The sequence below is a fragment of the Sarcophilus harrisii genome, chromosome 2 (assembly GCF_902635505.1).
Source record: "Sarcophilus harrisii chromosome 2, mSarHar1.11, whole genome shotgun sequence".
Taxonomy (NCBI): domain Eukaryota; kingdom Metazoa; phylum Chordata; class Mammalia; order Dasyuromorphia; family Dasyuridae; genus Sarcophilus; species Sarcophilus harrisii.
This window is the reverse complement of record NC_045427.1, coordinates 297,720,091-297,743,595: the sequence shown is the minus strand read 5'-3', so window position 1 is coordinate 297,743,595 and position 23,505 is coordinate 297,720,091. Positions and strand designations below refer to the sequence as shown.

Sequence of the window (23,505 nt, the reverse complement as noted above, 5' to 3'; positions counted from 1 at the left end):
AAAGCTGCAGAAATGATATGAACCTAGGTTATCTTACTTCAAATCTACTACTTTTCCTATCACACCGGAAAGCCTCTAGATTTGAAGTCTGAGAACCTTCAATTGGAATCCTGGTTCTATTATCTGTGTAATATGCCACAAGATCTCAATTTCCTCTTTGATAAAAGGAGGTGGTCGAACTACCATCTCAAAGTTTCATTCCATTTCCAGATCTTAGATTTAGGGAATCCTAGAAATTCAGATTTTCAAGCCAGGACTTATGCATTTCCAATTTCTGCCTGCAGATGGCATCAGACTCCTAGTTTCCTAAAGAGTCTGTGCAATTTGCAATGCTTGCTAGAGATCTCTAAATCATTCATCCCTCTTTGCTTAGAGCAGAATGTTGTATTCTACTACTATTAAGGAAGTTCTGATTAGAGTAGGATGCTCTCTACAAAGACCTTGCCGCTCTTCTGAATACAACCTGTGCTTTCTCAAACTGGGAGCCCAGTGCGTTAACAACTCCAAGAAGATGTTTCTTTGAGACAATTAGGAAAGTAAGATACAAATATTTTTATCCAAGAGATCAATTGCTCTCCCTGGTGGAGATAGTGTCCGGCTCCCCACCGTATTGAAGCATCTCGGAAATCAGGTAAGGGAATTTTTTTTTTTTTTTCCCGTAGGAGCAAAGAGTGGGGATGGAGCTCAGGAGAATAGTGTCCAAGGGAGCTTAGAAGATGAGGAAAGATGCTCATTGGGATTCAGGGATCGATAATTTATAGAAAGGAGTCTCCAGGGCGAAGGAAATGAAAGTTTGAAGAGGAGAAGAAGAACGGGAAAAAGGCTTGTAAATAGATTGTGGGGGAGTTTGAAAAGAGGGACGAGAGAGACCTAGAAAAAGAGCAAGAGCTGTTTAAGGACCAGGAAAATATTGGAGCTGGTGTGGAAGATTAGGGGTCAGCTAGAAGAGTAAGGTGGTGCTTGGATTCTATAGGAGAGGAAGTACGAAGTCTTCAATTTGAGAGAGCGCTGCCCAGAGAGGCGGAATCCTGAGAAGAGCTACCTCCTCACCTCCTTGGTAGTGAGAAGGGAGGCTCAGTGCTCTTCTAGAGACCTCTCCCTCAATCTTCTTTCTTCTTTCTCCAAGCTATCCTTTTTCTCGTTCGATTGCAGAAGAGCAGTGGAATGAAGAAATAGAGGTAGCAATAGAAAATGGGGAAGTGCCAGCTGTCGCTTCTGGTGTTGCTGCTGTTTTTGCGGACAATCCTGGGAGGGAAGCAGTGCCCTTCCCCTGTCTGTGAGTGCTACCAAGAAAGCGACTTCCGTGTTACCTGCAAGGACATCCATTTCATTCCCAGACTCCCTCAGAATACCCAAACATTGTGAGTACTTGGGACAAGGGGAGGAGGACAACTCTGGTATATTGAGAACAACTGAAAAGAGTGGGGAATAATGGAAAGACCATTCCCCAGTGGAAGTAACCAGAAACAAGGCAGGAAAATCTCTTTTGGAGGGAATAAATGAAGAGGGGGATAGTCGAATCCCAAGCACCCAAGTTTAACCAAGCTATTAATTTTCAAAATTGTGCTTAACGCTGGGAACAAGTGAATCCTATAAAAACAGCCAACAGCCATAAAAGCCATCGATATGCTTTGTTAAAAATAATGTTGACACCGTAATTTTTGAAATTTGGTTTGTAATTTGGTTATCAGCAATATAATTCAAGGTAAAATATTTTTTAAGTGGAAATAGAAGCATCCTTTCTAGTGAACTAAAATGTGGGGTTTTACCTGCTCCCAATTCAAATTTTTGATCTACTAGCTTCCATAGTTTATTGTACCAAATAGTGTGTAATGAGTAAATACCAACAAATTTTTTTTTGGGGGGGGGACTATTGGTAACATATCTTTAATTTGTGTGTGTATGTGAACATGGAAACCTATTGTTTAGCAGAGAATGTAATGCCAAAAAAAAAAAAAAAAAAAAAGATGTGTCCACTAAGCATCTGCACTGAAATCTTTTCATGGTTCAGGTTACAGGTTGCTTTAAAGTTCCAAAGATATTAAATGGGGAGAAAATGCATCTGGTACCCATATGTAAAAAATTACTGAATTAGAAACATGATGATAGACATGTTTAATCTGTTTGGGAAATGTCCAGCAGTTCTTTGACAGAAGTTCAAAACAATGAATAAAAATGTTGAACTGTTACATGGAGAACAAGCCCTTGAAAACAGGAGGATCTAGTGGTTTAAAAAAAATAAACCCTTAATTTCTTAAACAGTGTTTTGTGTTAAGGAAAAAAAAAGTTTTGGATTTTTTTTTAACAACATAAGGGCAAGTAATAAAGCTTTCAAAGAGAAATTTACAGAAAGATTTTTTGTCTAACAATAAAGATTAATTACTGTTGGAAAGTTGTCTTAAAATTGAGTAAAACCATTGTTTAACCATTTGACTATAGGAGTGAATTTCAATTATTAAGTCTATGTCGTGCTAGATAATATGGATAATAATAGGAATGATGGTGCATCCTAGTTAAAGTGCAGATTCTTCTCTATCCTGTCACCTAAAAGGAAATTCCCTTTTCTGGTACCTGTTCTCAAGATGCTTATAATTGAATTCAAATTATTTCACATTTTTGGGAAAAATTAAATTGAGTTTAACTTTTTTCTGAATTAGTAAAGTTTACTCTATTTGAACTTCTTGACATTTTTAGTCATGTTTTCCTACCCAGATTATTTTAGATCATGTATGTCAAAACTAATGGAGAAAAGAGATTCTTGTGATTCCTATATCATTATGTTTTCTACTCTGTCACTTAATTGTACACACACACACACACACACACACAAAACACTGTATAGGTGCTAAACAATCCTGGGTAAAGGCACTTATATCCAAAAAATTGGTATAAAAAGGAGGAGATTGTTTGTGTAGCAATTTTGACTATGGGCCCTAACATGCTATATATTTTGCTGTAGAGTAAGGGTTCTTAATCTGGGTTCTGAGAATTTATATTGATAAATATATTTCAATATAATTGGTTTCCTTATATTTAAATTACATTATATTAATATAATTATATTATATGATTTATATGTGTATTATATATATCATGATTGATAATTAATATAATTAATACAAAATATTGATAACAATTATTATTATTGTAATAAATTAATTAAACTAAATTAAATATATAAAAGCATTATTCAGAGATCCGTAGGCTTTGCCAGAATGCCAAAATGTCTATTACAATGTCCCCCCCAAAGATTTAAAATCCCTATTTCTAGGTGTTTTTATAGAGAATATCAAAAGAACATGCCATGTCTCATTTATTATTCCTTCAGCCTTGCTACACAACAAGTCCACCTCCTTTTTATACTATTTCTTGTGTGCAACTTTCTTTACCCTGGATTAAGTTTAGCACCTTGGTAGATAGGGTATGTTGGGGGAAGAGGGTGCAATTAGATGATAATATAGATAGAACTATGGGCCTGGATTCAGAGTCTTGTTAGTTGTTTGACTCTGGACAGGTCACTTAAAGCTGTTTGCCTTAGTTTCCTCATCTGTGAAGTGAGCTAGAAAAGAAATGGCAAACCACTCCAGTATCTTTGCCAAGAAAATCCCAAATGAGGTCATGAAGATTGGACACAAGTGAAAGAACTGAACAACAACATGCAAGATTAGTATTCAATTAAACATCAAAAAGTTGAATTAGTCCTTTAAATGTTTCAAATATACCAACTATCTGGCATTTCATAGAAAAACTATTTAGATTATTGATTTTTCTTTCACTTTCATCTAAGTGTTTTGACGACTCTGTATCTAGGAAATTTGTTCTCATTTCTTGCTTACAAGGAGTCAGAATAGGGAAGACATCATAACATGGGATCATTTAAATGAGATTGGATAGAGATGAACCAGCATGCTAGCTGGTTCTCCTCCTCCTCTTCTTCCTTTTCATTATGTTCCTTCTCTTCCTTCTCCTAATAATAATAGCATTTATATATCCACTTGTGCTTTACAAAGCACTTTATATGTGCTAACTCACTTTATACTTAATAACAATCCTGTAAGATAGGTGCTATTATTATCCCCATTTTACTACTGAAGAAACTAAGAAACAATTTAAGTGACTTGTTGAGAGCCACAAAAAGTGTTTAAGGCAGGATTCAAATTCAAGTCTTCCTGACTTCAACTCCTATGCTTTATCTACCTAACTGCTTATCTTCCCTTTCCCTATCAGCTCACATAGCTTTGTTTTCACCATTCTCCCTGGTTCTTTTTTTATGAATACTATCAAATAACAGTCACAAATAACATGAAAGGAAAGAATCGTTTTTCAAAAATGTCCTTGAATAAAGCTTCTGCAAATATTATGCATGTAGAGTTATATTCTACAGAGGGGTGGGGTCTATAAAAGATCTGTAATTATTCTCTCCAATTTCTATTGGAATGCCTAGAATGTGATCTATGTTGGCCAACAATTCTTTGGGAATATTCCCATTGACTTTTCTGACCTGTCTATTGAAATCCTTCTCTTTTTTATAAGTCTAGGTAAGGTGCCATCTTGTCAATGAAATGTGAATTGATTCCTCTCTCTCTCTCTAACCCCCGAGACTTCCACTTTCACACTCTGACATGTAAGGATCTCCCATTCTTCATCTTCAGTTCTTTTGAGACTTACTTTATTTCATTTCTTCATTGTGTGGATATTAATGAACTATACAGGTAGTCTACTCTTTGTGACTCAGTGGACCATTAGCAAACTAATACTGTCCATTTTCATGGCAAAGACATTGCAATGGTTTGCTATCTTTTTCTTCAGTGGACAGGGTTAAGTGATTTGTCCAGAGTAACACAGCTAGTAAGTGTTTGAGGATGCATTTGAACTCAGGTCCTGCCTCCAGGCCCAGTGCTTTATTCTCTGAACCATCTAAATATCCCCAGGTTATCCAGTGTTTATCTTCAACTCTCTTTATATCACTGTTCTTTCTTATTTCCAGGTAATGAAATATATTGTGTGATTCTTTATGCTACTTCTGTAGAATTCTTCATTGATGACACATTGCAATTTACTTATGTCTACCATGTCCTTCTCTATTACCATTTGAGTGACTCACAATTTAAATCTTCTCAAACTGTAGTGTTCCCTGTCTTACAGCAAGTCAAGAAACATTTATTAAAGCACTTAGTATGTACCAGACACTTTGCTAAGGTGTGTGTTATGAATACAAAAATAAGTAGAAAAACATTCTCTACCCTCAAGGAGGTTACATTGTTTTTTTGTTTGTTTGTTTTATAGTTCAAGCTAAATTCCTTACTAAACCAAAATGAATCCTGCTCCCAACCTTCTTTATTTTTTTATTTTTAATATAAAACTTATTTTCAAAACATATGCATAAATTATTTTCAACATACACCCTTGCAAAATCTTGTATTCCAGTTTTTCTTCTTTCCTTCTCCCCACCTCTATATTTCCACGTTTATCATGCTGCACAAGAAAAATCAGATCAAAAAGGAAAAAATGAGAAAGGAAACAAAATGCAAGAAAACAACAACAAAGTGAAAATATTATGTGGTGATCCACTCTCAGTCCCCATAATCCTCTCTCTGGTGCAGAAGGATCTCTCCATCACAAATATAATGAAATTGTCCTGAATCATCACATTGTTGAAAAGAGCCATGTCCATCAGTATTGATCATCATATAATCTTGCTGTTGCTGTGTACAACATTCTCTTGGTTCTTCTCACTTCACTCAGCATCAGTTCATGCAAGTTTCTCCAGGCTTCTCTAAAATCATGCTGATTGTTTCTTTTTTTAATGTCTTTTTTTTCCTGAGGCAATTGGGGTTAAGTGACTTACTCAGGATCACATAGCTAGGAAGTGTCTGAGATCAAATTTGAACACAGGTCCTCCTGACGTCAGGGCTGGTGCTCTATCCACTGTGCCACCTCGCTGCCCCTATGCTGATTGTTTCTTACAGAACAATAATATTCCATAACATTCATATACCATAATTTATTCAGCCATTCATCAACTGATAGGCATCCACTCAGTTTCCAGTTCCTTGCCACCATAAAAAGGGTTGCAACAAATATTCTAGCACATGTGGGTACTTTAAGGATCTTACATTGTAATGGAAGAAGACAGCATATATAAGAAAGCTGAAAGGGGATGGGGTGAAAAGAAAATACCTAAAAGGGGGCATGGTGAAGAAAATCTGTCTGGACAATCAGGCATGGAGTCTAGAGAGGAATAAAGGCATCATCTCCTTTGTGTAGGGTACATGTTGCCCATGTGGATAAATGAGTCTTCTAGATGTGGCTCACCTGGAGATATGAGTAGATATCTCTAGACTCTTCTACCCACTCCACTGTGTGGGAGATTTTGTTTCTTTCCAAGAGGGAAGCAAGAGGTTTAGACCTCGAGACTATCTGTTTTGTTCTCCTCAAAGGGTGGTAACCAGGCTAGAATTAAGTCTCTTGTTGAATCATTTCATTTGTGTCCAGCTCTTTGAGATCCTATTTGAGGTTTTCTTGGCAAAGATGTTGAAGTGATTTACTATTTCCTTCTCCAGCTCATGTTACAGATGAAAAAACTGAAGCAAATAGAATTAAGTGACTTGTCCAGGGTCACACAGCTGGACATGATGGAGGTTACATTTGAATTCAGGAAGATGACTCTTCCTGATTCCAAGCCCATTGCTCTATTCACTACACCATCTAATTTTACCAGAATTATATCTTTCTTCCTTCCCCTCTTAATATTGCTTATGTGAGGGAAATATTTATTTAAGTTCAATACTGGTCACTATCCTTTTTAAGAGTTCCCCAAGCTATGTATACAAAAGCTTAAAATTCTTCCCACTAAATATCAAAGATCAAAAAAAGTTTGTGAGTTACTATTCTGAAATGACCAATTAATCATTTCAGAGTTATGTAGTTTTAGCATGACTATAAGAGGAATTAATTTTAGAGTTTTGCATGACTTTTAGCAGATATTGGGGGGAAACAAGAAAAAAATTCATAAGAAATGACAACAGATACACAGTTTTATTTCAACTATTGTCTAGATAGCTAGCAAAAAAAGAATTTTATTTGTATTTTTATTTGAAAGCTTATGAAAAGATGCCTTGATAGTGGCAGGGATTTTTTTTAATAGTATTGTGATGATTATCTTATAATTTGTCCCATGCCTTGAATAAGTACTTCATACATATCACTAAATATAAACTATTTTTTAAATTAGTAGTTTAAAATTTTGATTTTATAAAGTGTTTTGTGACCCAAATCCAACATTAAGTCCTGTACTACTAACCCATTTCTCTTAACTCATATCTATGTGCTTTTAGGGTTCAAGTCTAGATACTTGTAAGGTAGAGCTCAAAGTCCAAAGTATTTGAAAAAAAAGTTTTGAAAGAAAGGGCAAAATATCCAAAAAAAAAATTGCTATATCATCTTTCCTTCTCCCTCCTTTCTTCCCTTTAACTTCCCTTCTGGGAGGTTAAAAGAATCTTCAAGTTGAGAATTTTGTCATTTAGATGAGGGTTTCTTAAATTTTTTTCTGCCCATGGACAAAGAAAAAAGATTTTTTTTTTACTACCCTGAATATATAGGCATACAAATCAAATATTTACAGATAATAAATCATGAATTCACTACCTCTACATTAATTTATGAGATCAGAAATGGGTCATAACCCACAGTTTAAGAAACTGGGATTTAGATTGTATTGCAAAGAACTTGGCACCGAGGCATAAGACTTTATTTTGGAGAGGAAAAACATATCACAATCAATGTTCTTACAACTGAAAATGTTCCTTCTGCAGAGAGAGAAAGCAGGTAATGATTTTTCCTTAGTCTATTTACTAGGTGTGTGAGGGATTTGACTTTCAAAAAAAAGCAATAATCTCTTATACATAAACTAAAAAAGAGATGATAGAGTCCACTCTCTCTTTTATGAGGAAAAAATTGTACCTCATCTGAGAATTTTAACTGAAATTGTAGAAGCAGAGAGAAGGAAGGAAGGACATAAGCATTTACTAAGTGCTTACTATGTTCCAGGCACATGCTAAGTACTTTACAAATATTAACTGACTTGATCCTCACAACAATGAGGTAAATGCTATTATTATTCCTACTCATTTTATAGTTGAGAAAACTGAGGCACACAAAGTGATTTGTCCAAGGTCACACAGTCAATAAGTGTCTGAGGTCATATTTGAACTCAGGACTTCCTGGCTGGAGAAGGGTCCAACTCTCAATCCATTGGGTCACTAAGCTTGCCCAGTGGTTTCAAACATGACAACAACCATCTGTGACTCCTGAATCAACAGAACACTGTCCACCAATGACCACACAAAACCAGCACGGAGCAACACCTAGCATAGATTATATACCATGACTACAATGCAGCAGAGACCACATAGTTGACAGAGAATCTTACCAGAAGATACCTACAATTCTGTAGATTTAGAAGGATATTATCCCTCTACACATGTGCTCTAGCCACACATGATTCTTAGGGGTGTGATCTTCCATATGTGTGCCATATTGACACATAATCCCTAGAGTCAAGAAGACTTATGTTCAAATATGGCTTCAGACATTAGATATGTGAACCTGTCAAGTCATTTAACCTAATTTTCTCCATTTTCTTATGTGTCTGGCACATATACGCTCTATCAATGTAAGCTGCTATTATTAATAGCTCCCTGTCTTCCACATCCTTAAAAAACACATCCTTAGTTGATCAATATCCATAGTTATCCATAGCTTTTGTTCTTTATTTCTCTTTCCTTTTATGGGCAAATTACTTGAGAAAGTTATATAAGATAAGACCCTCTACTTTTGCTCCTGCATTGAAGGCTTTTTTTCCTTGGTCTGATGACTAACTGGGTGTGTTAAAGCTTTCATTTTTTTCAAAGATATATAAAAATGTCTCTGGGTTTCAAGCAATAATAGTGGTCAAACCTAATCTTGATAGCACCTCCACTGAAGCTAGAAGCTGAAAGTAGAAAAAAATTCCATACTCGTATACAAAGTACATATGAAAGTAAACACTAGCAGCTATGGAGCTGGTGATACACTATCTAGTAGTTTTTAGCAGAAACTGCATGTCCAGTAAATATTCTTCTAACAGAGATGAAATTCCCATCAAAGATTATGTATCCAGTAGAGACTGGATGCTTTATGAAACTGTTGGTGAACAAACCCAGTGGGAACAAACCAACCCTGCCCCCCACAATACTCTTCCTTGCATATCAACCAAGAGTTTACTTTGCAGTTGCTTTTTCTTCAGTCCTATCCTAAAACAGTAATAGATCTGAGATTTTGGGATTTGTCTTGATTTTAAGGCTTGGTGTGTTTATTACATCAATTTGTAAAGGGCAGAAATCCAAGCAGTGACCAGACAAACAGCTGTTCAGTTTAAGGATTAAAAGTTTGATTGAGAGAACAGGGCACTTGCCAAATTTTTGTTGTTTTTAAAAATAATTTCCTAGCTTCTTGTAAGGACTTTTCTCCTCCAATAAAGTTGTCATCATTACAGTGAAGAAACTAGAAATCAAATAGGAATCTGTCCCAAAAGATCCCACAAAATTTCTACCAAAAACATATCTGCATTGTGTCAAACTTTGGCTGAAAGATCTGGCAGGGTTTCCTGACTTCCCAGATCCTAGTATCAAATGCTAGCTGGCCTTCCCATGGAGCATAATGAGGTTGCTATTTCACAACCATTCCTAGTGTTTGGAATCCAAGACAGCAAAGCCAGCAATTCTGAAATGTACCACATGAAACGCAAAAAAATTCCATAAAACCTTGGCCCCTACAGGTTTCTGTAACAATGGAAGGTACTTAAATAATGCTGAAGACATTACTTCCATGGGGGTAAAAAAAACAGACAGTTCAGAGGTAAACATGTATTTGCCAAATATAGTAAAGTTTTGAGTTTTGTTTTCTATTTTTAAGTTGTATCTAAATCAGGTAAAAAAAAAAGTGGTTTTCTCTTTTATCCTGGGAAGGGAGAAAATTGCAGAAAAGGAAAAACAGATGCTTGACACCACATAAAAGTAAACTGCGCCTAGTCTATACACTGCATACTTGGAACTGACTCTTTTACTATGTGAATGGCAATTATATATATTGCTTTACCTCTGCATTGCAACTTAATTCTAATCTCATCTGCTTTGTCATGTGATTTTGGGCTAGTCATCACATATTTAATTTTAACCCACAAAATGGGCATAAAATTGTTTTCCATTATCTTTATTAGGAGGCTATAGTGAAGAGAGTTTCATTCTTCAGAGAAAAAAATGACAGCAAACTCAAAATTATAGGAAATTTTTTGCTGTCCAACATAATTGGAAAAAAAACTTGGTTCTAGTAGATCTAATATTCTATTCCAAATTCATTAATGCAAGTTTACAGAGCTAAGGTTTTTTTTAAAAAATACTTCACAAATATTTATTAAACATCTACTATATATAAAGTTCTAGATAAAGGAATTACCTTAAGTTTTATTTAAATAAAATGCAGTGAACTTTACCAGTCTGGAAAAAAAGGATAGAATGCTGGCCTTGGAGTCAGGAAGAAATAAGTTTTTTGGTAAGTACCTGTTATGTGTGTGGCATTGTGCTAAATACTTTAAAATATCTCCTTTGATCCTTGGAAAAGCCTAGAAGGTAGGTGCTATTATGATCTTCATATTGCCTATAAGGAAACTGAGGAAGATAGAGGTTAAATGACTTGCCGAGAGTCATACAACTAGTTAGTGCATGAAGTTAGATTTGATTTCAGTCAGGTCTTTCTGACTCCAGTCCCAGGCTCTCGTTATTATACCATCTATTTGCCTCTAAGGCAAGAGCCCAACAAGATCTGGGTTCAGCTCCTGGCTTTGGCCCACAATGTCTGTGATTCTACCTTAGTTGTATTGATGAGGTTTGAATGCCCTCAATTCCTGGTGGTCATGAGGTTAATGGCAATAAGAGAGTTGTTAAAATATCCCCTTTAATTGGCCACAGGTTTAAAAGTGAAAGAATTCACTTATTCCCGAATTATTAATTGCAAAATGAAAGTTTATTCTTGGACAGAAATCAATTTTCTAAGAGACTGACTTCTATAGTAGCAAAGACCATTAGGGAAATGGAATTTGGCACTGTTTTCTCAGCAGGCAGAAAGCTTCTAGCAGCTGAGCAAGCTACCTTAGGCCTTCTGCAAGGAGCTAGTCCACATACTGCCTTTTTAAAGAAATCTTGGGGCTTCAGGAGTCGGAGTTCCCAGGCTTAGATTCTTATCAGTTTTCTGCCCAAATCTCCTATTGGAATTAACAACACTTTAAAGGAGTGCTTTTTGACCAGGATTTCTAATTGAATCAAAGGCTCTGACATCCCAGAAAAATAATTTGTCTGGGGAATATGCCTTCCCCAGGAGGGGCTGAGACTCTGAAAGGGATCACAGATCAAAAGGAAATACAATTTCTTAAAGGGAACACAATTTCAGTAAAGGGAACAGTTTCCCTCTCTCCTCAGTATCATCTGCTAGCTGTCATGGCCTCTTCCTCAATGGGAGCCAGGAACTTTAGGAGCAGAATTAGTGCTGCACTCTGAATTCCTCTTTGTCAGTTTTCTTATTGACAAAGCTGTGATGAAGGTTTTTCTCTTCAACAGCAAACTTAAGGCAAATGAGTGAGATCGCAGCTTAGTCATATACCTTGCTCCTGATCTTTCCAGACATTTGAGCCCCATTATCCATCCTGCTGTTGCATCCTGAGAACCATGGGGCTTGTCCCTGGTGATTAACACAAAAATAAATGCTTAATAAATAGCTATTCTTCAAATCCCCTTGTCACAAATAATCTAATGATAGGAGGAAGAAGGAACTTGATGCATGGGGCGAGGAGAGAGAGACAGAGACAAAGAGACAGAGAGAGAGACAGAAAGAAAGAAAGAAAGAAAGAAAGAAAGAAAGAAAGAAAGAAAGAAAGAAAGAAAGAAAGAAAGAGAGAGAGATAGACAGAGAGACACACACACACAGAAAAAGAGAGAGAGTCCAAATTCTGTGGCAAGGAGGCCTAAAACAGGTTTTTATTTCTTTTAGAAAGTAAGGAAGGTCAACAAGTATATAGTAAATACTTACTTTGTACCAGGTAGTATGCTAATATTGGGATACAAATAGATACAAAAGAAAACAGTTCTTGACCTCAAGGAGATTAAATTCTAATGAGGGAAATAACATTCAAATCAATTCAATAAACAGTTATTAAGTGTCTACAATATGTCAGACATGGGCATATAAGTAAGAAAAAGAAAATTCCTGCCCTTTTTTTGATCAATAAATCATGATATTCTTTCTCCCAAGCAATACAAAATGTGAGCATAAACCAAAAGACACATGAGCTTGTTCCAGAAGAACAATTTTCTATGAAATTGTTCTGTAGAAATAATGTCCTCCAGCATGCTCAAGGCTTTAAATTTTCATCCTGTGCTTTCATTCTAGATGCTCACACTTAACCCAAGCTGTAAACCACTGAACATAGCAAGGATCGCTGAAGTGTGAGGAAGAAATACTTATTTTTCAAACAAGTGGCTTAACCTACTTACAAAAAGCCTTGAGATTTTGGATACACTTCAAGATCTCCTGCATATTTTTCTTCAGAGATTTCAGCTCAGAAGTTCAATAACATCAGTGTGATTTAAAAGAAAAGATAGAGAAAGAAACTGCTTTCATCAAATAGAGTCAAATTGAAAGCAATGTTGATCTTTTTAAAGCTTTTGTCTTCTTTTATTAGCACTAACACTACTTCTAAAATGAATTGGATCTGTTTCATTTATCCCCAGTATATTTTATTGACACCTTTTGTTTGTATATTACAGTCATTTCTAAAAAATATACTCTACTACTCCTTCTGCCATAGCTCTGAATTAAGACTTTACTTGTAAAAAAGAAAAGCAGTTCATCAGGCATGCTTGACAAATGAATTCAGTAGAGCAGTCCATATAACATTCTGTCCCCAGTAATCCTGTACCTCTTTGCCTGGAAAAGGGATATTAGTTTTCAAGAGTCATTATTGTGTATGTGGTTTTTTTTAAACTCAAGGCTTGTCTTCCACTTAGTGACATTTACCTTATAAGTATTGAGATCAGTCATTGAACCTTTATCAAGCACTTAATATGTTCCACATACTGTGTTTAGCATTGGGGATCCCAAGAAAAGCAAAAATGGGGGAAAGGACATGCAAAAATAGTACATACAGTATATATATTGTTCAGGTTTCACTCATAATCAGTTCATACAAATTTTCCTATGATTCTTTAATTCCTTCTATTAATAATTTCTATTTGTAATAATACTTAAAATATTTTTTAAAAATTTTAATTCATGGAATAAAACCATCATTTCCATAACATAGTATATTTTTTAAAAGATGATTACATACAACACTGCAAATCTATTATGTATAATTTGCTATTCCTTTTAAATATGTAACAATATTGTGATATAAATTCCTTTTTCCCTTTATTTTTCTTACTTCCCCTCCTCATTTATCTCCCCTAGAGCTAATTGCTATTAGACATAAGGTTAAATATTTTGTGGTCCTGATACAACTCCATAGTGAGTACATATTTTAAAACAAAATAAATGAATGAAATTGTTTTTTTTTAAGGACACAATCCTGAACTAGGCTATAAGAACTAATTCCTTTAAATACTGGGAAATATATACTTAGAACTGCCACAGCTATGCATTGTGAGTGGACAAATTAATTACAATCTCATTGTAAAGTGGAGCATGTAATTATTTTATGTGCCTCTAAAATTTAAAAAAAAATTTTTTTCTCGCAAAGAAAAATGATTGAATCTTATTGTTGGCAATTATTTTGAAAAATGAATGTCTTCATAAATTGATAATATTTACATATTTAAATAGCACCTGTCATCATAACAAATTGTTGATTATATATTGTTACACAAAAAATATTCAGATGAGATTTCTAAGGGAAGATAAGCAAATATTTGAAAATCAAAAAGACATATTGTTGAACCACCAACTGGGGTATCTTCTAAAATTTCTTCTCTCAATTGCTGAATAACTTGATTTATTTTTTTTTACTGTCTAACCTATTTGCTTCACAGAGATATATGCATGTAATTAAGAGTGTGGTAGAAATATCTGAACTGGTTCTTGAAAGCTGATTGTTAAATTTTCAGTATAAGTATTTTACATTTCAGAAACCTACAAAGAGTACAACTCAGGAATTTTTCTGTCAATTGTCTAGACCAGTGGTTTCAAACTCCAATAGAAAGAACTTTATACTGCTTCAGAAAATCACAAATTAATATCTATATTCTATTATATTTAGTTAAACATTTTTCAATATGCATGTACTCTATTTTCCTTAGTTGCACTCTCTTGGCTGGATGGCTAAAGACTAAGACTCATAATGTATGAATAACCTCACCATCATCCATTTTTCTGGCAGGAAATTGGAAATGTTTCTTCACTCATTTAATCTCCTTTAAATTCATCTTGTACATTTCTCATATATTCTAATTAACTTTGTATTTTTCTTCCTGTGTATCTCATCTCACTATGCTTGTTTATAAATAGCTTGAGGAGGTCTGTAACTCAAAGTGATCAAAGACAAAAGAAAAGAAACTAATATGTATAAAAATCTTAATAGCAGTTCTTTTTATGGGGATAAAGAATTGGAAATTGAGAAAATGTCCATCAGTAGGGAAATGACTGAACAAATTGTGGTATGATTATGATAAAGTACTATTGTGATATAAGAAATGCCAAGCAAGATGCTTTCAGAAAAATCTGGGAAAATTTACATGAAATGATACAAAGTGAATCAGAAGAACATTGTACCCAGTAATAGCAATATTGCAATTAAGATCAATTATGAAAGACAACTACTCTGATCAAGACAATGGTTCAAGACAATTCCAAAGGCCACATGATGAAAAATTCTATCTATTCGCCTTCAGAGAGACAATTGATGAACTCTGACTACAACTTGAAGAATATTGTTTTTAACTTCATGTTTCTTGTTTTTTATTTTTTTTAATTGATAGAAAATGGTGCCTACATGAGAATTCAGTACAAGATAAAGGGTCTAGAGTGGCTTAAAAATACAATAATTGAAATGGAAAGAAGGTATTCAGATACAATAAACATTTTTCATACTTTAGGGTGGTTCAATGGTTTTAATAATTTAATTGCCTGTGAAGAAAACAAATGAGACAATGAGCTTGCCTTCATGGGAGAAATTATCACAAATTAAGTCATAAATCTATGTAAGAGCAGCAAAGGACTATGGGAGGCAGACCTGTCAAACTGAAACCAATTACTGGAAGGCTTACTGAACAGCTTAGTAATAGCTTACTGAGGGCTGGGAGTTTTGAGCCAAGAAATATTGAGAGGCCTTGTCTCTTTGATTGCTTGCCTATAGATGATAAAGAATCTCTGAGCAAAGATTCCACAGATATTGGATTAGGTTCATTGTCTCAGCTGAAAAAGAGAATTATAACATTTCAGTGGCTGAAGATGAAAAAGATTTCAGCTTCCTGTTGATCAAAAAACCCAGAGAGGTTAGGAGATCACCCATCCATCGATCAGTTGATCATTCAGTACTAGGGACACACACTCACTCACTCACAAAATTGGAATGGAGTAGATGGGAGTACCTGCTGTCAGGGACCTCACAGTTTAATGGGGGACATTTCTATGTATGGACCATTATATATAAAGGATAAATTGAAAATAATAGAAGGAAGGCATTAGAATTAAGGAGGAATGGGAAAAGCTTCCTATAGAAGATAAAATTTTAATTGGGACTTGAAGCAAGCCAAGAAACAGATGTAAAGGAAGACAATTGTTCCCCCAGTAAAAATCCTAGAAGTTGGGCAGAAAACAGCATTCTGAGAAGAGGCTAAAACTCAAAGAACTTCCCTGATCTAGGCTGGCAGAAGTTGTTCAACAGCAGAAGTCACGATCCAGAGATAACATCCAGAGATAATGCTGTATCTGGTAGCATTTGTACAACAATAACCTGCTCAGTATAGTCCAGAAACCACTTAACTAATGAGAGCCAATGCAGCTGCTAAGTGACCTGCTTCATTCAGCCCAATAGCTAAGTCTTTTTCCATAGCAGAGATTTTCTGTCCTTTGAGAAACCAGCTTAGCTGAGTAATGAAGTAACTTGTCCATACTTTATATGGACATCACAAGAACCCTTTAGAAAGAGAAATGGCACAATGACCCCAGGGTTCCAGAGTTAAGAATTGCCTTGGCCATGTGTACCTCACTACCATGGTATTTTAAACTCTTTCCCTTCCTCCTATACATATACACTTTATATATGATAATGGAAGAGTGCATCCCTCATTTGGTGGGAGGGAAGGTTTTGCAACTTGTTATGGGCCAGAACTCTGAACTTGAAACAAGGTGTTAAGTCAGTGGAATTGATAAATACAATGGTTATCTAGTTTAGCATGGTTCAGTATGATTGATTTAATCTTACAACAAATAATGGTTTCCTAGTAATATAATGATTGGTTTATACTCAGTGTGGAGCATATAAGCAGGGGCTGAGAGCCACAGAGGACAAGTGCACTAGAAACTCTTGGAGCCAAGAAGACAGAAATTCATTTCACTTTCAGTCAAGCTCCTGGTGGCTGGCCTGTACTTCTGTACTTCCCCCACTAAGACTAAGGCCAGACTGAAATGCTCTCCAGAATGCTGCCCAGCATCAGGCAAAGAGATAATAAAGGGTCTGGACTATAAAAAAGCTAACCGGGCCCCAGAAAAGGAAACAAGACTTTGAAAGAGATAATAAAGGATTTAGACTTTAACACCTGGCTGTATTTGTGGTGATTACTGAACTGAAACAAAGGCTGCTCCCAAGACCTCCAGAGACCCCAAGAAAACTGAACCAGAGAACAATTCAGCAACTATTGTTCTTGCTATGCCATTTAAGTAAATATCTTTATTAAAAAATAAAATCTACTAGGCAATTGTTAATAGCAATCACACTGATAGAAATTTTTGAACTAGTATTAGAAGACTAGCTTCCTAGAGGCTTGACATTAGAGTCCTGAAAATAGCACCAGCTATCCTTTCTGGGACACAATCTGTCAATATAATTGTGGCATTAGGTGAGTGGTTCCAAGAGGAATATTATTTTTTCTTATATTTTGTTTTACTTTATCCCTTTCCTCTTATTTATCCAGTGAATCATTCTTTCGCAGACTTAAAAAGGAAAAAAAAAAGGAGGGAGCAAAACCAACCAATTAAATCAACTGTATCTGATAATACATGCAATATCTTTCACGCATAATTGCTCTCCTCTGAAGATAGGTCAGGAACATGAATTTTCCTAACCCTTTTTTTTTGGAAGTCATATTTAATAATTATAACAATATAGTATTCACTTTCCTTTTATTATTCTTTCTCTTTGTGTTGTTATAATCAATGTATATGTAGTTTTCCTGGTTCTGCTTTTTTTCACTCTGCATTATTTCATATGTCTTCTCTAAATTCTTCATATTTAATATTTCTTATAGCACACATTTCATTACATACATATAACAAAATTTGTTCAGCTCTTTTTCCCAATTTATGAGTATATACATTGTTTATCATTCTGTTACAACACCAAAAAAAAAAAAAAAAAAGATGCTATAGATATCTTAGTGTATATGGGATCTATGAAGAGGTGTACTGGCAAATGTTTAACAACTGACTCTGAAAATAAAATACATTTGTAAATTTAATCTGTATGATTAATATTTTCTCTATCATTTCCTTATGTCTATGAAAATTACCTAAATAATAAAACAAGCACTAAAACATAGCTCCCCAATATCCAAGTTTATACTGACAATAAAATCTTTTGAGGTTGGGCCCAACACAATTACAGACTTATAATTTACTTATATATACTACTTATATATACTACCAGTAGGAGCACTGGGTTGAAGAGTATAAATATGTCAATCACTTTTTTGGAAGCATCAGGAGAGCTGTTTCCCTGGGCAAACAAGACTGCTGATAGAGAATCAAGTTACCGGGAAAGTTGTAAACTTTTTATATTTCTCCCTTTCTTTGGGAGAAATTTAGTGCTCTGCCCTCTAGCTCTCCAATCACTAGAGAAAGGTAACTGAGTATGAATTGAGAGAATGTAGACTGTTCAAACCTGAGTTATTTTTCATAGTGATGAAATTTCAGGGATCAGCTTATTGGAGATTGTGGGAAAGGGAAAGGCATATCTTTCCTTGTGATAGAATCCAAAGAGAGTTGTTGATAGAGAATGGGGGAAAACATTTATTAAGCATGTATTGTATTCCAAGCACTCTGCTAAATGCTGGAAACTGAGGCAAAAATACCAAATCCAAAAATAAGTCTGTCCTCAAAAGACTTGTACTTAAGTAAGAGAGATGACATATTCAAAGGTATGATAACCTGGGAGGATAATTTTGGTTTGGAAAGAAATGATGAATAGAGCCATAAAGGGAATAGATTCAGACACATCATTTCCAGGAACGGTGATAAAGCTGATTTGATAATGATCATTGAAAAGTAGCATAGGAGAGAAGCTTGGGAAATAAATTATGGGAAATATAGCTACACCTATAGGACATTCAACCTGAATTTTTTATTCAGTCTTGACACTGGCATTAGATATTAATCCAGCTCTGATTTCTAAGACAGATGTTTGGCTTAATATCTTGGCTTTGAGGTTTTATCTTATCTTTGGGATCTATTTCTCTAAGCCTTGATTGTAGTTGGGGAATTCCCTATGCATTGGGCAGAGCCTTCCTTCCTTTAGCCAAACAACTCAATAAATCTTAATAAACTTGATTCTACCATTGAATTCATGGTTTTAAAAAGGCAACAATCCCTTATTTCCTTTGCATGATTGCTAGTATTCTGACTCCTAGAGAGAAAATCATAGAATCTTGAAACTAAACTGTATTTCAGAGTCCAGTCCAAATCACAGCTAAGCAAGACTCAACTTGAATACTGTAAAATAATCATAAATCTCTAACTGTAAGGCCTTTAGTGATAAGGAAGTAGCTATTTTATGCTCATCTTACATAAGATAAGATTTTCCTTATCAAGCTAAAATTTACCTTTTTTTCACCCTTTTTTTCAATCTGCTTTTATAGTTCTTCCCTCTAGGACCAAGTAGAATTAAAAACCTATAAGGCACTTCAAAATGTGGAAGATTGGATGCCAGCCATATTTGCATGAACCTTATCATAGGATCCTGAGGGACAAGAAACTTGATTTAGGGAGACAAATTAGGAGGTTGTTGTGATCATATAGGTGACAAGTGATGAGGGCCTCAAAGTGGTAACTGTGAGATGATGGAAAGGTCAGATATGAAAACTGTTGTTAAAGGTAGAATTAGCAATATTTAGCAACTGGTTGGATTGAGGGAGAGTGAGGAATGGAGTATTATGCTGATGTGTTGGAAGGACAGTTGTCCCTTGAACAGGAATAGGAAAATTTGGAAGTGGAGAAGGTTTGGGTAGAAAGATAAGTTCACTTTTGGAGATGATGGAGTTGAGATGTCTCAGAACATAACCCAAGTAGGAATGTTCCAAAGGATTTGGTTAGGGAAGGGAGACCTGAAGCTCAGGGAATAAATGGGGTCACATATATAGATCTAGGGGTTATGTACATAAAGATGATTGTTTATTTGATAGGAGATCTGACAGAAACAGAGAGAGAAGAGAGGGAGGGAAGGAGTGAGACAGACACAGAGACAGAGAGATACAGATAGAGGAACAGAGGGCTTAGGATGGATAGAATTTTGGGTAATATCCATAGTTATGGGTCATGATATAGAGAGCCAACCAAAGGAATCGAAGAAGACAGCTAGGTAGGAGGTGGACAACATAAGCATTGTGTCATGAAAACCCAGAGAGGAGAGAGTACTCAGTAGTGTTAAATGCAATAAAAAAGTTGGAAAGGATGATGATTGGGAAATAATTATCAGATATGTCAATCAAGAAATATGTGATTTATATTTATAAGGGACAATATCTGTATATTAATATAAATAATATAGTATATAATTTACATATGTTGTTTAACATTTTATAACACATACTAATACATATAATTAATGCTATTTATAATAATAATACAGGTCATATAATACTAGTTATTATTAACAATAATATTATAATAATTAGCATTTATATTTACTATGTGCCAGATACTGTGCTAAGCTTTACAAATATCTCATTTGAGCCTTACAACAACCCTTGAATGTAGGTGCTATTATTGTCCCCATTTTACAGATGAGGAAATTAAATCTGAAGTTTAAATAGCTTGCCTAAGATCACACAGATAATAAGTGTTTAAGGTCAGTTTTGAACTCAGGTTATCTTGATTTCAAGTCTGGATAACATTTTAGTTGATTGTTGAGATCAGAAATCAAATTGCAAAGAATTAAAGAGTTAGTGAGAAAAAGAAATGGAGATAACTGAGTACAGATAGCTTTTTCAAGGAGTTTTGCTGAAAAAGGGAGGAGAAAAATAAGATAATAACTTTGAGGGATCATGGAGTCTAGAGAAAATTTTTTGTCTTTTGTTTTTAAAAATTCAGGAGATGGGCATTTTTTTAAAGCAGTAGGATGGAATGAAGTTGAAGGAAGAAGTTGAAAAATTGAGAAAGAGAAGGTATGACTGAACATGCAGTTCTGTAGAAGACAGGAAAAAATGGGATCAAATGCACATGAAGGTTTGTCCTTAGAAGGGCTACTTTGTCAGAGACTGGGAAAAAGAAGAAGGAGTAGGAGATGATGTCAAGGGGTTTTGAGATGAAGAGAACGGGTTTTCAGATGTTGTGTGAGCTTGATTTTCTTCTGGAAAATACCTTGGATAAATTATTGGTATTGTTTATAATTCTAGATTATTACTCTTCTCTCACAGTCCTTTATCCCTTCCACTTTGTCCATTTCTCTTGACATAAATATGTCATAATCTCAGGAGGGAAATGACTTTTCTATATATGGACCTTATAATTCATGCTCTTAATTCATCTCCTTGTCCTAAGGTTTCAGACTTTGTCATTTTTCTCATCTATTATTTAGAGATGTTTCTTTCTCATCTTTGGTAACATGGCTGAAAAATTAATTCAGGTTGACACTTGAATGGGACCCTAAGCATAGTCCAATAGCTCTGAATAATTACTAATTATTGCTTGGTCCAATGTAAAGAGAAATAATTATATAGTGTCTTGTCTACACATAAGATAAAGATAAAGTGGAACATGAAACAAATTTTCTTTTAAAAAACACAAAACAATAAAAACACAAGAATGAAAAATGTATTTGCTGTAAGAATCTGTCTATTTCAGGTGAAAATTTTCTACTCTTTTGCCTTTGTCTAAATAAGTATCTAAATACTGTTCCATGGTATTTATATTGATATAATCATGATCAGCTGGGAGGTACAGTGGATAGAGCACTGGGCCTGGTATCAAAAAAGATGAGGGTTCAAATATGATCTTAGATCCTTACTACTGTGTGACCCATTGCAAGTCAGTTAATCCTGTTTGCATAAAACTGGAGAAGAAAATGGCAAATCACTTTAGTTTCTTTGCCAAGAAAACCTTATGGATAGTTACAAAGAGTTGGACATGATTGAACAGCAATAGTCATGGTCAGAGTGTTCTTTCAAAAGAATTTTAAGAGATTATCAAAGAATTTTAAAAGCCTCATTTTTAAAACCCAATCCCTTTTTCTATGAAATGATTTTGATCCAAATTTCTCTATGTCGTCTTGAAACCACAACAACAATAAAAAAACAAACACATGTATTTTTCCTTTAAAAGAAGGAGGACTTAAAGACCTACAAATTGTTGGTTATCTTATTCATGTAAGAATTATAAAAGAACCATCTTTTGGTTTTTTTCCCCAATCTAAATCTGTCATTTCATTGGTACAGGGAGCTCCAAGTAAGGAAATTCTTTTTACCAATGCATATGGAAAAGTATTTGAAATTTATATTGTTGAAGCGTTAGCTGGGAACCTGAAACATAACAAAAATTTTACAAATGTATGTCAGATGTAAGACTTGAATATGCATCTTCTTAGTTCTAAGATCAGCTCTTTTACCAATTAAGCTATACTACTTCTCCTATCAGTCACTTCTCAATGACCACTGATTCATTTCTTTGTCCAAATTCCAAAGGAGTCTTAGTCCTGACCCGAGATAAACTCTTTATATTGTTTGAATATGAAAAAGATGTTATCCCTTGACCCTCTTAGAAAAAATCTGTTCAAGGACTTTCAGCCTTTATTTGCGGATGCTAGCAAATTTTGAATAACCAATTCTCCAAAAAAAAAAAAAAAAATGTACACACAGAGCACATTTAAGTTAAATATATTATTAACATTTTTGCCACTACTTTCTTTTTATTTTAATTTTTTTAATTAAAGCTTTTTATTTTCAACATATATGCATAGATAATTTTTCAACATTTATCTCTGCAAAATCTTGTGTCCCAATTTCCCCCTCCTTTCCTCCATACCCTTCCCTCGATGGCAAGGAATCCAATATATGTTAAACATGGCAAAAATATATGTTCAATCCAATATATACATGCATATTTGTACAATTATCTTGCTGCATAAGAAAAATCAGATCAAAAAGGGAAAAAATGAGAAAGAAAATAAAATGCAAGCAAACAACAACAAAAAGAGTAAATTGTGATCTCAGTTCCCATAGTCTTCTCTTTGAGTGTAGCTGTCTCTTTTCATCACAAGATCATTGGAATTAGCCTGAATTATGTCATTTTGAAAAGAGCCACGTCCATCAGAACTGATCATCATATTATCTTTTTGTTGCCATGTACAGTGATCTCCTGGTTCTACTCATTTTACTTAGCATCAGTTCATGTAAGCCTCTCCAGCCTCTCTGAAATCATCCTGCTGATAGTTTCTTACAGCACAATAATATTCCATAACATTCATATACCATAACTCATTCAGCCTTTCTCCAACTGATGGGAATCCATTGAGTTTCCAGTTTCTTGCCACTACAAAAAGGGCTGTCACATACATTTTTGCACATGTGAGTCCCTTGCTTTCCTTTAAAATCTCTTTGGGATATAAGCCTAGTAGAAACATTGCTGTATCAAAGGAAATGCACATTTTGATAGCCCTTTAAGCATGGTTCCAAAATGCTCTCCAGAATGGTTAGATCAGTTCACAATTCTATCAATAATATATCAATGTCCCAGTTTTCCCACATCCTTTCCACATCCTTTCGTCATTCTTTTCCTGTCATTTTAGCCAATCTGAGAGGTATGTAGTGGTACCTCAGAGTTGTCTTAATTTGCATTTCTCTGATAAATAATAATTTAGAGCACCTTTTTATATAACTAGGAATAGATTTACTTTCATCTGAAAATTGTCTGTTCATATCCTTTAACCATTTATTAATTGGAAAAATGGCTTGAATTCTTATAAATTTGAGTTAATTATATATTTTAGAAATG

General features: G+C 34.7%; 1 protein-coding gene across 1 annotated transcript in view; it reads left to right on the top strand.

The window, feature by feature from the left end:
- The first annotated feature begins 375 nt into the window (after window positions 1–375).
- Window positions 376–23,505, top strand: part of TSHR (thyroid stimulating hormone receptor) — a 147,682-nt gene continuing 124,552 nt past the window's right edge. Inside the window, exons 1-2 of the mRNA XM_003756198.2 lie at window positions 376–631; window positions 1,153–1,361. Coding sequence (XP_003756246.1) covers window positions 1,192–1,361 — 170 coding nt within the window. The 5' untranslated portion in view covers window positions 376–631; window positions 1,153–1,191. The remainder of the gene's footprint in view (window positions 632–1,152; window positions 1,362–23,505) is intronic.